This window comes from Dryobates pubescens, chromosome Z, assembly GCF_014839835.1.
Source record: "Dryobates pubescens isolate bDryPub1 chromosome Z, bDryPub1.pri, whole genome shotgun sequence".
NCBI classification, from domain to species: domain Eukaryota; kingdom Metazoa; phylum Chordata; class Aves; order Piciformes; family Picidae; genus Dryobates; species Dryobates pubescens.
In genome coordinates this window covers 29,151,273-29,169,230 of record NC_071657.1, presented here as the reverse complement: position 1 = coordinate 29,169,230, position 17,958 = coordinate 29,151,273, and the positions used below count along the sequence as shown (strand labels likewise).

General features: G+C 36.7%; 1 protein-coding gene across 1 annotated transcript in view; it reads right to left on the bottom strand.

The window, feature by feature from the left end:
• Positions 1–1,084: 1,084 nt before the first annotated feature.
• ERCC6L2 (ERCC excision repair 6 like 2) overlaps positions 1,085–17,958 on the bottom strand; it is a 33,985-nt gene continuing 17,111 nt past the window's right edge. The window contains exons 8-14 of the mRNA XM_009898884.2: positions 17,129–17,242; positions 15,531–15,650; positions 13,000–13,071; positions 11,691–11,836; positions 6,765–6,860; positions 5,421–5,520; positions 1,085–1,243 (exon numbers count right to left, since the gene is read on the bottom strand). Coding sequence (XP_009897186.2) covers positions 1,085–1,243; positions 5,421–5,520; positions 6,765–6,860; positions 11,691–11,836; positions 13,000–13,071; positions 15,531–15,650; positions 17,129–17,242 — 807 coding nt within the window. The remainder of the gene's footprint in view (positions 1,244–5,420; positions 5,521–6,764; positions 6,861–11,690; positions 11,837–12,999; positions 13,072–15,530; positions 15,651–17,128; positions 17,243–17,958) is intronic.

The window sequence follows — 17,958 nt, the reverse complement described above, 5'->3', positions numbered from 1 at the left end:
CTGTCATGACTCCTGCTTCTACTTTCCCTTCCCTCTAAAACAATCAAGAATGTATGTAATAAAACAGTTAGCACAAGTTAACAAAGGAAAGCTCACAAAAAGACAGTTTTTCTTTTATTTCTACAGAGGTGTAAGCATCCTGAATTACAATCAGCAAGGTCCAGTCCGTAACTTCTATTTTGGCAATACATTTACTGCTCTTTGATCTAATGCAGAGCCTGCAGGAAAAGCAACATAATACATAAATTGGGAGGATCTTATGTCTTAATGATCTTAAATACCTGACACAATGTTCATATTACACAATGTTATAGTTTAATGTAAAGAAGTTTTGAGCTTAATATCCCTGTAGTATGTGTTCTTGTACTACATTAGTCTTCTGGCTATGACAGCCTGCATGGTGCTGCATTACATTCCTTAGTATAGGCAAAATAACAAAGGGAATGGTGCAAAGAAGCCTTGGATAAGGCTGCAATAAATTTCAAGATGCAAGTTTGCTGCAGCAAATATGCTGGACAGAAAAAAGTGTATTATGCACTATGGAATAAGGCCAACAATCTTCCTAAACTAAGAAATGAATCTTAAAATACAAAGCCTCAGGTGCTTCCACCCTGCAGTATTTTTAAATATAGCATTATAAAATATATTGTAATAAACCATTTTTGACATCTCAAAAGGTACTATAAAAAGGTTCCTATGATTATAAAAATGTTTTTAAGATCTGAAATCTGGCTTAAAAAGTAACTCTAGAGTACTGATGCATAAAAGGCATCTGTGTGAAGTTGACAATATGTGAAAATATCACAAAAATGTTAGAGAAGATAAATATATTACCAAACTTTGGAAAACCATAATAAAAACTTTCTTCAGATTTTTGTTTAATGGAAGGAAATTTGCTCACTCTGGTCTTTACCAGAGTGAGCAATTACACAGAGACTATTTCACTTAAGGCACAGCCTAGTCAAGTACTACTTAAGTTTCCCCATTCTGTTTCATAAAGTGTTTCTATTCAAAATTATGACAAAAGATCTCAAGAGGAAAGGGAAAACATAAAACTGATATCCCAAAGTTAAAAGGTTGGACTTCACACCTCCAGGATGTCTTTGGTAAGACAGGACCCATGAGTCCTAAATCTGAAAAGGTTATGGATCCCAAACAGCTCTCCTTGATGTTCCTTCGATCCTTGCACTGCCTCGAAATACCGTTTGGCATTTTCACTTCCAACCACTGCACAGTGGAGTTGCTAAAACAGAACAACACAAGGGATTTCAGAAGTGGTTGCTTCAGTGACATGTCAGAATTTCCTGGCATTCACATTATATACACAGCTTTAGCTGGAACACGCAGAAATTCCTAAGGGAGGGTATTTTGTTTTAATTTTCCAGGCAGATTCTGGTGGAATAGATTAGGGTATAATATCAACCTGCTTTGGTTTACTGAATTAAAAATAAATTTAAAACAAAAATCTTTTTTCTTCATTGTTGTCTAACATCAGATATTTACTATACATACTACTGATACTTCTACGTATCTGGATTCCTCATCTCTCCTCAATACTACATTCTTGCTGTTTTCTTCACACTCCTTTGCACTGCGTACTTACTTGTCAAGGACTAAATAAAGCCACAAAATTACTCCTACTGATCTCTGAATATATTAATTATTATGCACACTTGATTAGTTGACTAAATAGAAGTGAATTTCATAACCTTCTAGGTGAAAAGGAAAAATAAGTTAATAGTTTGTCAGGCAGAATTAAAATGTTTTTGAAGCCAAGCAGGTTTAGCTGCATTCCAATGACTGCAGTCTCTCAATACTTACATAATTGGTCTGTCTAAACCATGGTTTTATGGATACCAGACCTGGAATAATTTTTGTAATTGCCTCTAAGCAGTTCGCAGTTCTTCAGTTCTATTCATTTCTAGTTCTAGCACTAAACAGGTATTTTCCTAGACAGACACCTCTTGAATTATGTAGACCAATAACCACACAGTCAAATTCTACTTTATCTAAGCACAGTTTACATATTTTTTAAATGGCATTTTAAAAAGTAAGATATTATATATAATTTATATATAGTTGATTCGAATTTCTGTTAATTTCAATTTTACTTACAGTAGATTTTTCAATCACACATGACTGTCAGACAACTCAACACCACTAATAAAAAACAAGTCAGCAACTTTAACATCAAGTAGATCTCTCAGTAAGAATACACTACAAACCTGGTAACGCATTCTCACATTAATTTCAAGAAAAGGATGGATGACAACATTTAGCTGAGAGCACATTTACATCATTCACCAAAAGTCACATGTCCACATGCATTCACAGTTTCTGAATTTTCCATTGCAGAAGAATGCATTTTCATCATAACTTATTGAAAATTTCCTAACTTTGCTTAAATGTTAACATCACGGAATGCAATCCAAATGTAGACTAAATAAAAACCCCAAACAAAACAACATAAAACCCAGACCCTATATTTACAATTATTGTGCTTGTTGCTTCTTATTCAGCTTGAAAAATACATGTTAACTTCGAGAAAAAATAAATGCACAGGAACCTTTCTATAAGTTATATGCATGCCATTTGGAAATCCAAACAATACCCAGGTCTTCTTTGTCTACAAGATCACCAACTCCAAAGACCTCTGTGAAGCACAACTTCCTTCAGGATTTCAGTGAATACAGTATACCGTAATCTGGTTTTGTTCATTTTGTTAGCCTTTCTGAGACCTCTCCTACTTATAGTTGCTGTTGAAATGAATCCTTGCAAGTATTTCACATAAGAGAAACAGGAACAGGATGCTCTCTAAGCTTTTCCATGAACACTCCTTTAAACCTCACTAAAAAGTCATGGCCATAAAATATTACAAGTCCTGCTTCTGATGTTTTCAAAAACCTAAATTATTAGCTTTTATGTTTTCAGACCACTGTCCTTTAGAAATAGTTCTTGGAATTACCATGTTTTATATTTAACTTGCTTCGTAATAGTATGATTTCAAACATTAATACAAGGCCTTTTTCATTCTGGGCTTCTGATAGTTTCTATAAACTGCCCAATTAACTGTAAGCACTTCAGTCCTCGCATACTTCTTTTAACTTCTTAGCAAGTTTCCTCATTTAAGTTAGACTGTTTTGTCAAAATCAACTGAACTCACATGGCTTTTTGGCTTCTATGAAACATTGAATTTAATCAAAATTTCAAAAGGAGCATTTTAAAGCAGGCTACACACACTACTGAGAGCAAATGTGGATTTTCTATATTCTGTTACACAAAATCAGACATCTTGGAACCTAGACCAGCTAATAGTATTCAATACCATGCTGACATCAGGCCAGCTTTAAAATCAGAAGTGCCAGGTAGAGCAAAGCATCATGGGGCTTATAGTTCAGATTGTAATCTGATTGGCTTCCTGTGTCTGGGGCTGTTTCCAGTTTTGGAGTGTAGGTCTGTTTGGCTGGGTTGACTATAAGCTTGCGGGTTCATTTTATGGTTGGATTGCTTCTGCTGCTGCTTCCTCTTTTTCTGTGAAATAAGCTAGGGTAATTGTACATTGTATTATACCATTAAACTCCTCTTATCTCAACCAATAGGATTTTTCGTGTATTTCTCTCACTCCCATTCATGGGAGTGAGCCTTGTTAGAGGAAAATGTGTTAAAAACAGGACAGGAGGACAATGACAATCTGTATACTATTGCATTTCCCCACTTACCTATCCTCCAATCTCCTTGTAAAAAATTTAGCTACAACAGGGTGCATGTTACTGAAGATGTGTTATCATTTTTTTTCCTATTTATGGAAAAACATTCAAATTACTATGTTAATTAAATTTCATAAAGCTTTCTTTAACATATTCTAACACTTGCCCAGTGAAGTGATCTACCTTGTCTTTTATATGCAATGTATTCTTCAGGACAACTGTAGCTCATCAAGTTTCTTCCCTTCTCCAAGTTCACATGCCTGTAATGCTAGCACCTTAGGTCTTTAGCGGCCAGGCAGAGAGGGACCTGGGGGTACTGGACGATGGTAGGCTGAACATGAACCTGCAGTGTGCCCAGGCAGCCAGGAGGGCCAATGGCATCCTGGCCTGCATCAGGAATAGTGTGGACAGCAGGAGCAGGGAGGTGATTCTCCCCCTGCACACTGCACTGGTTAGGCCACACCATGAGTCCTGTGCCCAGTTCTAGGCCCCTCAGTTTAGGAAGGATGTTGACTTGCTGGAGCGTGTCCAGAGAAGGGCAACAAAGTTGGTGAGGGGTTTGGAACACAAGCCCTATGAGGAGAGGCTGAGGGAGCTGGGGGTGCTTAGGCTGGAGAAGAGGAGACTCAGGGGTGACCTTACTGCTCTCTACAACTACCTTAAGGGAGGTTGTAGACAGGTGGATGTTGGTCTCTTCTCCCTGGCAGCCAGCACCAGAACAAGAGGACACAGTCTCAGGCTGCTCCAGGGGAGGTTTAGGCTGGAGGTTAGGAAGAAGTTCTACACAGAGAGAGTGATTGCCCATTGGAATGGGCTGCCTGGGGAAGTGGTGGAGTCGCCATCATTGGAGGTGCTCAGGAGGAGACTTGATGGGGTGCTTGGTTGCATGGTTTAGTTGATTAGGTGGGTTGGATTAGTTGATAGGTTGGATATGATGATCTTGAGGGTCTCTTCCAACCAGGTCTATTCTATTCTATTCTATTCATCTTAAAATATAATGTCCTATTTCTTTACTTGCAGATTCTGTTAAGAAAAACAAGCTCATATTTCATATGGTTTCTCATTATTCTTCAATCTGCTCTTTGCTGTTTAAGTTTGCTTTTATTTTTTTAATTCTGGTCTCATCAGGTAGCAGTTACTAGATTATGTGTTCCTCAAATCACATACTTCCCCACCCCCAGTCTCAGATGTTTAAGCCTACCAATACTAGTAGAAAAAATCAGAAAGAAAAGTGTTTCAAGTGAGGTGTTCTGCCAAGCAACATCACTTATCATATTCATAACAGGCAACAGCACAAGTTGTTTTCCCCTTCTTTTACAAGCAAGTTTGTACAAGTAGGACGGCAGCCATGCCTTCTTTCTGCTCTATTTTCACCAACCCTTCATAAAAGCAAGCTGACTAAATTGACTGCTGCAGAAACTAAATACAACTCTCATGGATATATTTCACAAGTCTTCATATAAAACAGTACCCTATATAGCCTCATTAATGTATATTGCACAATTAATATGTCAAAAGTTACAGAAAAACTTGAACAGAAATTAACTCCGCTTTGTTCTTTGACAATTTCTAAATTGCATATCTCTGCTTTATAAGTTAAGGTAACAACATATACCATAAAAGCAAGGTAAATTACAATTTTGCTATAGGCTAGCATAGCTTTCAGTCATTGGAAACACTAAAAAGAGCTCAAATGAACTTCATGAACTTTACCTGTTTATAAACTTGTCGCAAGTACATCAGCTCTTCTACCGTTCCCAAGGATATCAATCTAAATACTTTAACTGCTTTGTACTGGCCAATCCTATAAGCTCTGTAAGGACAATGGCATATTAAAAAACATTTTTATCAGTGGGAAAAAAAACCCTCTACTCTTAGGACTAGTTAAATAAACAAACAAATAAATAAATAAAAGCATTCCAATAAAACAAGACATTATCCAGCTGAAAAAGCTTTCTCCCCATTTGTATCACAATGCCTGTCTCCCATTTCTCATGAAAACACATCTTCCACTATGTTTTCTCAGGTGTTCCTTTTCCCCTCTCTGCCTCCATCTGCTCTTGAACAAGATAGCCTCCTATTTGCATTATAGAGGAGTTAGATCATGGATTACTTGAGGCATTGCTTGAAGCAGTCTGTTCTTTCTTAACTTTATAAAGCACTCTGCAAGTTACAACATCATAAAAACAGCTAATGAACTGTGTTCTATCTAAATGGTAAATTCTAAGACTCCTAATAGATTACATCCCAAGAATTCAAGAGAGGCTGAATCAATTTATAGAAATGTAACCTTACAAACCAGTCCCTTCCAATAATACACATTTCTGACATGCATATTTTTGTAGAACAGATGCATGTAAACACCTCTCAGAATTCATAAAGACCCTTAAAATGGAATTACGTAATGGCATAGGACAGTAGAAACAAATTGATTTCTGCTTGTGAAGATACATAAATCTACTGAATTCTGAAGGCTTCCAATGCTCTTTTAGGGCAACAGCCTACAGTCAAAAAGCATTGAAAGAAAAAAAATCAGATTCCTGGAAATACTCCAATGGCATAATATCAGAGATGGAAGTAAATACTGAAAAGACAGTAATCTCCACAAGGGTGAAGCAGAAGAGAACATAACTGTTTTTCTTTAAGGATTCTGGAATTCAGATCATCACTTGAACTAGGGTCAGCTGTAACTTGTTCTGTCCTGACAAACACAGGAAAGGTGCCATCCGGATACACATACATACATACACCTTCCGGAGAGCATCAAAAGTTACAGTAACTATGGATTTTTATTAATTTTGTTAAATAAGCTCAGCATAATATCACCACAAAAGTAAAATATAAAACAAGAACAAAATTCAAGGTTAAAAGTAAGAACATCAAAGCTAAAAAAAAAAAAAAAATTAAAAAAAAAAAAAATTAGCTGGAGATTTCTTGCTGTCCTCAGGACAAGTCACACTACTTGAAAAATCTATTCCAGGAGAAAAATTTTAGTTGGTCAGAATCAGTGCAAAAAAGAGTACGGTAAGGACCAATTCCTGTATCTTGAGGGTATACCTGTCAATAGCTTGAAGATCATTTGCAGGGTTCCATGTAGGATCAAAGAGTATAACAACATTGGCACCAACAAAATTAAGACCCAGTCCACCAGCCCTGAAAATGTAAAAATGAGAAAACAGAACTATTTGACAGTAAGAAAAACAATATGGTTCTGACTTTTTACAAGTATATTAGGTCTGCCATCACCATACCCTTCCCCAGCATTCAAAAAGAAATAAAAAATAGGGGTACAGCTTTGAGTTACTGCTGTGTTAATAACCAACAACTCTTAAATAATCACTGATGTAAAATGGAGTTTTCTCACTGAAATGTTAAGAAGATTACAAACTGTAAGACGAGCTGAATTATAACGGTTATCACCTTATTACAGAAAAATTTACCAGTGATACTTCACATCCACTGAGCCCTACACAAGCCAGCTCCCCTAAGAATTATACTGAAATTCATAACCATTTTTATGCCTGTTAACTTTATGGAAGCAGGAAAACTAGCTGTTACAGGTTTAGGTCTAATATTATTGTAAATAAAAAGTTTCTAGAGGGTTCCAGAATCCAGGGGTGCTGGGCTTTCCCAAAGGGCTGAACCAGACATTGCAAAATATCTGCATCCCCTCCCATTTGCCCTGCAAGTTTCTCTATCAACTGAAGTACAGCTTGGTCTCTCTCTTTTTCCCCCCTTCTCCCCTTCTGCACTTTGCTTGCTTTTCTGCTCCTTGCTTTGTATGGGTTATGGTAAGAACAGTGGCGGGGATGGGGAAAGATAGTAATTGTCAGCCACACAACAGCCTCCAGGCTTTGACGAGGGGAGTCTGAGCTATTGTTGGGTTAAATGTATGTATACGTATGTATTTATTACCTTTTATTTTTAGTTTGGATTACTTTTATTGTACATACTATTTTCATTTAACTTCCAAATTCTGTGCAATGTGGTTATTTACTTCTCTAGGGTAAATTCCAAATTCTGTGTGATGCAAAACCACCACACTAGCTTAAATACAAAGTATAAACTAATTGTAGTCTAGGGTATATCACATCTGTAAGAATTAACAACTGTCACAAGTATACTTGTGTGGTATGAAAGTCAACTGTTAAAATACACCTGGCCATACAGCTGTATACAGACAACATTTATACCCATCATTACAAGAAGAATGTCACTGTAAGAAAATTGTCTACCATCAATTGTCTACCTCTGTCTAGGATCACAGAGAAACCAGTTTCACCACCTTAAACCACAGAAAAGCCCCACCACTTCATGGCCTTCATGAAATCCTTGTCAACATAAATACAGTTGTGGCCTCTTCCTTCCAGGTTTGGTGTGACACTGGGTTAGTTACATCTGGAAAGGAAGAGGACATGGGGACCTACCAATATTTGAAATGGTGAGTAAAAACTTTTTTAATTTTTCAGCATACCTTACTGCAATTTGAATGTTGATGTATTGCTTTTTAGTGAGGACAGAATTCAGACTCATCTTACCCAACTGACCCTGCACTTAGACTGAAATATAAATCAACACATTTTTCCAAATACTCTCTCATAAAAAGTTGCAATATTTGGAACTGAAATAATAAATAAACCTTAGGGCTAAGCCTTAGCACAAGTAAAATAGACTGACTAGAAAAATTAACTAAACAGGATACTCAGCTTTTTACCTTTTAAAATTTTTAGGTATGCCACAAAAACTCATACTCCAAACAAGAAACAGATGGCTCCTATATCCTTCACAGGCAGAATGAATGCAGTAGATAACTTGAGCATTGTAAAGAGTATCTTCAATTTTAGCTATAATTTTAACTGTCTGTCAGTTATTACTGTGAGATGGTCCATACAAATTACTACAGCATGACTCAGATGAAGACCCTTGTGTGAAAGGCTTCTGGTTCAGTTACAAACAACAGTTTTCAAGAGATCATCTTACTTAAAACCACACATTTTTGTTAAATGAATTGCTTAGCTTTATATCCTATCACTAACAACGTAATACCTCAATATTCAGAAGTTACAACAGCAATAATACATTAGGAACCCTTTGATTATACAATTCTATTTACTAAGGTAAGTATTTGTATAAAATTATCTGTTTCAGTAAGACTTGTGGCTAAAAGTTCTTTGAAGGCAATTATGTACCCATTAAAAATGATTTGCAACACAATGGTGAAGAGGTCAAGTTAAATGAAGCCCTGTAAAAGTAAAATATAATGGACAGCAGCGCAGTAACAGACAGTAATTGAGAATGCTGCAGGTAGAAAAGTACTGCATACAGTAAAACCCTGACTATTAATTTCTGTAACCATCATCTCTTCATCATCTAAGCACTTCTCTTTACATAATAAAGGAAACTGAGAAGCAGAAATATTTTCATTTATAATTATTCTGAAGGAACTAATACAGAAAAAGACTAGAGTGGAAAAGCTGGAAACAGTGATTTAACCTCAGTGTTCTTATTTCTTCCACAGGACTGCACAGAATTCAGCATTGTACATCTACAGTTCCCCTTCTTGAGGCTAAGCAGAAACAATGGAGTTGCAAGCTCTGACATTCTCCTATCAAGTTGTAGCAACTCCACCACTTATTTTAATGTTTCTAAGCATATCTAAAACTCTTGTTCTTCCAAACAGTAATACATTTTCCAAAAAGAACCTGCACAGGACTGAAGTATTCTGAAACAGATTTTACTGCATGAGCTTTAGAAGTTCCAACAGATGTATATCTACTTTTCCAAAATGCTCAAGGCTGAAATTCATGGTCTGTACCTAATGGTTTGGTGGAATTTACAAGCTCTGAAGAAAACCATATACATTCTCAACACCCACAAAATATATTTCTCCTTACAGCTATGCTAGTTATGCTTAACAATAAAAGCATTATGGGTAGCTATGTAACTATGTTTGATGCTAACATTATAGATTGACCTGAAGTCTTGCAGTTATAGACAATTGTTATTTATTTTACTTCATTGTTTAAGACCCTGTTTCTCAAAAAGCCTCACCAAACAATTAAAATCAGGATTTCAAATATCTATGGGCAATACATAGGCATTTCCAGGCAGAAAATCTATTTTGCCAGTATTAACAAAAAAAAAAAAAAAAAAGGGGTGGGGGGGGTGTGGAATATAAACCAGGAACACTGTAAATTTAACAGTGAAGTCATCATCATTGTCTGCATTGTAAGTCATTAATTTATAGGCTGGAGTTTCCTGTTTCAAATTGTATGTTAACTGTGCCAGTGGAATATAATGAGACTCAAGATCATAATGCATGGACTTCATCCTTTGCAGAATGCATTTCTGCAGCCAAAAGACAGTGCAAGTATTTTCAAGAAAAATCAACATGTAGCTCTCCAAGCAATAGGACCTTGAGATCGCATAAAAGTTGATTACACAAATGCTGGCCAGAAAGTTTGCAAGAAAGATAAAAGAGTGTGACCCAATTCCATCAACTTACTATGTATTAAGAACTAAAGATATGCCCAAAATCTCAGTAAGAGGAAGATGAAACTGTTATAGAACTAGAATAAATTACCTTCTGACTTCCAAAGGATTATAAAATTAAAGCTGCTTCCATTACTATATATCAAGCAAGCAAAAAGATCACTTCTTATTATCTGTGACATAGAATTGCACCTGCTGTTTTGCTTAGTAAACAGTTATTTTGACTGCAATTCCATCAATGTTTGTACCTTCGCACTTACTCAGCAGATGTGAAACACTACAAACCAGAGAACCAAGACTCTAGTCTCAAGCACTACCAGCAGGCATGGAAAGCTCACCAGTCACTGTACTCAAACTCTCATAACTGACAGAGAAAATCCATCTCCGATTACCTGACCTTCATTTTTATTTCCATATGTATCAGTGGAAGAAAACTGAAAAGGTTATGATTATACAACTAAACTAGACTAATAAATATACAAACTAGAGTATTTCCAAATGCTACAGATGCAATAATTCCCTGATGCCCTCAGAGACAAGCAATAGGGATTCATGAAAGTCTTAGGGAAGCGGATGGCCACATTCCACAGTTGACAGAGATTACAAACAAATGTGCTTGATCAACACCACAAATCTCTTCATAACCCTTCCCATATGCATCTGAAGGCAGTTCTGACATGTACTTGCAATCATCTCTAAGATTACATCTGACTTCTAATTAAACAGAGTGTGGACCCTCCTAAGTCCACTCAAGTGCACAGGCAAGAACATTGTGTTTGCATGTTTCATGGAGTTTCACTGAGGTTTCCTCTGGGGAGGAAGGTTACAGTTTTTCCTTTTTATTCTTTCTGCCCTTGTCTGGTCACAAACTTCATCCAAGATGAAACATGGAAGTAAGGAGAATTGCACCAAAATACCCAAACCATCATAAAGTGCTAAGCAGAGGTACTGGGTAAATACATTTTTAAAAGACAATCAAGGATTGTTTGAGTACTTTAAATAGACATATGCTTATTAACATATTAATAAAACACATTAACACCAACAGATAATCTTTCAGTTTGATAGAATACTTAATGTTCACACTCACTTGGTAGTTCTACTACTGCAATAAAGGAAATAGAGTTGTCCACAATAAATTGACAGCTTTTCATGGATAATGAGATAAAATAAAGTTTTAATAATAATGTTTTTAAATGGCTTCCTCACTTCTACAGCACCCAGAAATTTAAAACTAGAAACCAGAAGACCCCCTTCTTACACATCTTTAAAATCCTCATAAAGCAAAGGAGAGGGGAAAGAAGGAAGTTGACAGATGTTTTGAGAATCTTCAGAACACAGCAGTGAGTCTCTGTTTACTAAAAGACAAGAGAACAATGAAATTTCTCAAAAAAGTAATCCCTTACAAGGCCACCAAGCAAAATACAAAATAGCCTATTATCAAACACTACAAAGGCAAAATGAAAAAGACTTTAAGTTGTATTTTCTTACATTGTAGATACAAGACATATGTTAATTTCTTGAACGGTGTTGAACTCTCTTACAATTCTGATCCTGTCTTCGGATTTTGTAGTTCCATCAAGTCTTCGATAATCTAGCCCAGATGCCATACAATATTGTTCCAGCACATCTAGCAACTGAATAAAGTAAAAAAAAAATAAGTAAGTGATTATATGCTTACCATTATCTTTCTAATTAAACATAATCACAGAGGCCACGTTTCTCAACTATATTTTCAATAGGCCATTGGCACTTTCAATAGACATTCAAAATGAGAGTTAATCTTCACTATTTTGAAATCAATACCCTTGACTCTTTAGCTACAATTCTACAGCACTCAAGATGTTTAATGTTGGTTCTCCAACTCTGGCTGCCTGACCCTCCTCTATAATTGCTGAATCAATTTAATCCAACAAGTAGTCAGGCTACATAAGCAGTTTCCTACCAATTTCATGATCTTTTGAGGTCCCTTACAGCCCCTGAAATTCTGTGATTCTGTGAACTTTGCAAGCTAAAATTACTTGAAATACAGTAAATGAGCCAGCACAGAGAAACACTCTGGAAGGCAGAGTTCAGATGGATGGAGTGAAAGAGACTGCAGTAACCAGCAGTATCTCCTGTCTTGAACACTGTGAAGCACAGCCCAAGACACATGAGCATTGCAGTCTTCCTTAAAGTCACAAAATGGTTAAACATTTAAGACCCCAAACTGTCACACTACTATTTTTCAATATTTAAGTAAAAAAAATACCCAAATAAACTACAGACTAATCATATCAGGAAACACATTACACTCTAATAAGAAAACCAAGGAGCAATTCCCTCAAAAGGGAACTATGCATATACCTCTTGCTCCAATTGAACCCTGGTTTGTTTTCCAGTAAGTCTCAGGGTTGAAGTTTCATTACTGCTGCTGCTGAAAAGCCAGTAAAGCAGACGAAATTTAACTACTTTCAGTGTGAATGCAAAGGTTGCATGATACTTTGGCTGCAATTTGCTGTGACAATGCTCTAACTTAGATGAACTCAAAACTGGCTATCTACACCTGAGGTATTACAGTGATTTTTAAAAGCTCTAAGGAAGGCAAAGCATTACTTTTTTAAAAATTTTTTTGCAACTGCTATTTTTATCATAAGATAATGTAAGGTTTCAATATACTTCTGGAATGTAGTACACTGTCCTCATTTTTACTTCCCACAGTATATAGAGAAAGGAAATGTGGGTGCCAGCTGTCACCTCAGTTCTTCAAGCTTCATAAGTTACTGCTGCAGTTAGTTGATAAAAATCACATGTAGCTCACCTTTGTGGAGAAGGAGAAAAGAAGAACTTTATCCTTGTTTTTTCTGAAGTGATTTAAAAGCTGCTGAAGGACCTGTATATGAACCACAAAATACAAATGAAGAGGTTTTATCTACAGGCCATCTCACACACACTTGTGTTTTCAACCTTTAAACAGACTACACTGTAATTAATTGCTTGCCAAGCCAAACAGAGGCATAACAAAACCCCCCACATTACTAACATAATAAATGTGCCAAAGATAATGGAGATGCTGGACATAAGTATTTTTCAGTCATCTACATGGAAATAATTCGCCCACACACAATGTTCTTCTGGTGGGGAAGCAAATAATCCAAAGCCTTGTGTATAACAGCGATACTGTTATTTTCAAAATAAGCATGTCCACATCTGGCAACAGCAGCTCCAGAGTACTGTGCAGAGGTAATACACAAAGGAGAAAAAGGGATTGTCTGTACCATGACTGTAGCTTTCATGATAGTAAAATGGCGGTCTCCCAACAAGGCAGCGCATTCATTTTAATTCTCACATATTCAACTATTTCAAGCTAAAAATCTAGGCAGGAAATTCAGCTTTCAATACAAAGTGTACACAAAGTCTTCTGAAAACTCTGTGCTCTGTAGTGTAACTGAAAATGAGGTAACAATTGCACAAAAATTCTGAAACTTAGATAACATCTGTTGCCCACGTCCCACTCTAATGAGGATGTATTAGCTTTATATGTGTAGATTTGGATTACAGGGACAAATTTTACCAGGCTCTTGTTGTATCTCAAATTCAGACAGAAAACCTAAGGTGGCACATTGTAAATGCCACAGCTTGCAAAACACAGAGATGATGGCAGCCACAGCACAAGGCAGGACTAAAGCACCAATATGCCACACTCTCACGTACAGTCAAGCAATTCTGCTTTTACAGGTGGCAACAGACATATTCCAAACAAAACAAGTAGAACCCCTCATTTGATTCCTTATGTAGGAGAAAAGAAAAGTCCACACTGTTTTGTATCTTAACCTGCTTCTGCTGCAGCGTAGTGTCTGATTTTACTTTTTTTAAAGGGACAGAGTAATAAAATGTTCCTTGAAACAACTATAGCACTTTTAATAATTTATTTTCTCACTTTTCAACAGAAATTTACGCCGCACTCAACTCTCACCTACCAACCATACTGAAGAAATACTTTTCACTACATACATTACTTCAAAAATACAACTGCATTTTAAAATCCAGTTTCCTGTGATACATGCTGCACTTCTAAAAATATTATTTATTTAAATGGATCTTCTCAAAACATGTTCTTATTTAGTTTGGGGCTTTCAGGAGTTGTGGGTATCTTTAGCTTATTTTGTTCAGTGGCTTTTTTTAAATCTATACAACATGTTTTCTTAAAATGCATGAAAATTGATCAATATAGAACAAAAAGCTAAAGGATTAAAAACATAAAGCAAATAAAAAGCACAATATATCAGAAAGTCTGTAGTGAGACAATGAAAATCAGGATTAGAGGGTTCACAAACAATCAAAAAGCCTCAGAAGCAATTACCATACTAGTAGCTCTCTATTTTTAACCACATATTCCTCATCTCATTCTACTTATGCTTGGGCAATTTATCTAGAAAAGCCAACTGACCTGAACTTATATACCAGTAGCTGAGAGACTTGTCTTTCTAACTGTGCGGATCTCCTCAGCATTGAAGTGAACATTCAGTCTGCCTGCCATCTCATCAATATCAAGCCATCAGCATAGTGTCAGCATACTTAAGACGACCACAGACTCAACTCTCTTGCCAACTCAGTTTGCTACCAGTCAATGTAACACATAGTCCACAGGGCCACAGCTGGCTACATGACTGAGAAGATGCTGCAGTCCATGCGGTCCAAGAAGCAACTAAGACTTGTGGAGATAGTTTGGAATAGATTCATTCCAATAGACAGGTCTGTAAAGTTGTAGGCTTTAAAGACACATAATGTTGGAACTTCCGTCTTAACTCGGGCATTTTTGCTTGCCTGTGTTGCTCATTACCATGACATATTGAAAATGTTGTAAAAGTGCTGGAGTGATGTATGCAACAGCCTCAACAGGCAAATTTCAAAGAGGAAGCAAAATCAATTTTAACCAATAAAATAAGAGTTTCATAAGCACCACTGAAAACATGTTTGTATGGATATGTACTAAATATTTGCTCATAGGTAATTTAACAATACCTACCTCATGAAAATCAACTTTAAGAGTATGTATGTAGTAACAGAAGTAACAGAAAAGAAAGATGTTGCCTGCATAATAACAAATCACTAAATCAATAACAACCATTACTGTTACAGAAAATAGCCCTGCCACTGGCTTCCCAACAGTCCCAACCAGCAACTCTGAACAGCTACGATTTTAGACAGCAAAAATACCATATTTTCTGCATTCTGCCTAACTTCTCATCCTCCAGTTACTCTCAGCTTCTGGAACACTCTGAAATCTAGGATGTTTTTCTTTTTTATTACCATTACTAATACTTACTTTTCTTCTAATAAACACTTTACCTTCATTTTCCCACTGTACTTTGGATCTGAAATTGTTTCAAAGGCTGCATCTTTCCTTAACTGCACAAAATCTGGAAAACTGGAAGACAACTGGCTGCACAGCCGTTTGATATGTGCTTCCTGGAAAGAAAGCAAAAAGTCTGAATAGGCATTAAAAATTACAGCTACACTGGGATATAAGTAAGCCATACAAAGAGTTAAACAGGTTGAAACAAGTGATTTGTTGAATCTAACTGAAGCAGAAAGAGTTGTGTGTTTTATTCAGTTCACTACAGAGGTAATGATAAAACATCTCCTGTGTGTTTTGGTCTGCCTCATTTAAAACAGAAAACAAGGATCTTAATGTGAAACTGTGGGTTCTTGTTACCAGAGGAGAGAAGGCCAAAATTTCTTCTCCTGGACAAAGACTGAAATAGAACTGGCCTGAATTGTCAGCCTCAAACATTCTGTTATTTTGAGGTTTGTGTTACTCAACAGTTGCATACCAGCATTTCTCTTGATTCTTGGGCATGACAAACCAGTATGGGAATTACATGCTGTCCAATGGATACAACAAAACCCAGCATGGTAAACGCATTTAAACTGCTCAAAAGCCATGTAAAGATCCACTGTTAGAATTTTGGTAACTCTGAACCTAAACATGGCCACACACTTCAAGTGTACTTTTCCAGAGGAGCAGAAAAGATTTATCCTCTCACCTAACACTGGTAATGCACTTTAATACTAAATGTAAGAAATATTATAAAATAGTACTTTTTTTTCAGTAGATCTTGGAGGAGTTAGAAATTACACAAGCTGTAAAATACAGTAATTCTCAAATAATGTTATTTCAGTGGCTATTTAAGCTTTCAGATGTTATTGCAACAAAAAGTATACACACAATATAAAAAAAGGCAACAATGAAACATTTGGATATATATTGCACATAAGGCACTGGACACTAACAGCAACATTTCCTGAAAAGCAAAACTGCTTTGATGGAACAAACTTGCCAAAATTAGCTAAGATTTCCTAATGTGTATTCATTTGTGGCTTCTGAGAAGAAGTGGCAAAATCCCTTTCCCTTTGCTCATTCTTGGATCTCAAGGATCACATACAAGCATTTTTGAAAATTCTGCACTTTGTGGGTCTTGTAGGTTACTTGCCACAGTAAAAAGATTAACTGTTCTCTTGTTAAGCATTTTCCACTAAAGCATGTTTCTCATTATTCAAGGAAGATCAGCTCTGAATATAACATACTAGAGAAAACAAAACCCAACCACATTCTAATTACCTACTATTCATTTGCAGCAAGACATTCCTCTTCCTAGGCACTTGTCATTAGTGGAACACAAGTGGCACTACTACAAATCACTACAAAGGACTCCCCAAACTCTCCAATGTTTCTACAATCCTTATTTACAGATATGCATCAACTAAATGGACATACTGTTGTGTAACACCTTTATCTAAAAAAGCTGCATTCTGAATTACTGAATGGAAAAAGAATTTTGCAAAATATCTCAATTTCAGTTACTTAGTGCTACAGCAGCCATTTTCTCCCAAAGTTTTCCATCCAATTTTCCACAGGTCCGTTTTCAGATACCTCCGAAACTAACCTGCTGCTTGCTAGTGTTGTCTGTCTGCAACAGAGCTGCATGATTTGCAACCTTCTGTAGGATTGTCAGGTAACTGAAGCACAGTGACTTAACTGTTTCACCATGAGCATTTACCTACAAAAAAACCAAACCAAATAAAATCAATCAAACAAACAAACAAAAAACCAAAAACCACACAATGAAAATGAATGACTGTTTACACAAATACTTAAAAAAGGAAAAAAATAACCTAAAACATTATCAAGTGATGCAAAACAGAGCACTGACCACTACTGCCCGGCTCAGCCCATCTGCCTGATCCTTCCCCACTGCCTGAACCATGCCACAGTCACTTGCTCAAAGCACCTGCACTTGCCCCAGCTAGCCCTCCCCTTATGTGGTGGGCATGACATCAGTGTGATATCTGAATACCCACTGGCTGCCTCTGCTGGTGATCTTGAATGTGACACCTCCCAGCTTCTTGTGAGGAAAACACAAAACACCCCAACCAAAAATTTAATTCTATCACAGCCAAACCCAGGACACTTAGAAGTAAGAATTCCTTAGCAGACAAAAAGACATTAACTTCACAAATAATCTCAATGTAAAACAAACCAGAGTGCACCAGGGGAAGTTTAGGCTCAAGGTGAGGAGAAAGTTCTTCACTGGGAGAGTTGTTAGCCATTGGAATGGGCTGCCCAGGGAGGTGGTGGAGTCACTATCCCTGGAGGTGTTCAAGAGGGGATTGGACGTAGCACTTGGTGCCATGGTCTAGTCATGAGGTCTGTGGTGACAGGCTGGACTTGATGATCTCTTCCAACCTTGGCGATACTGTGATACTGTGAATGACT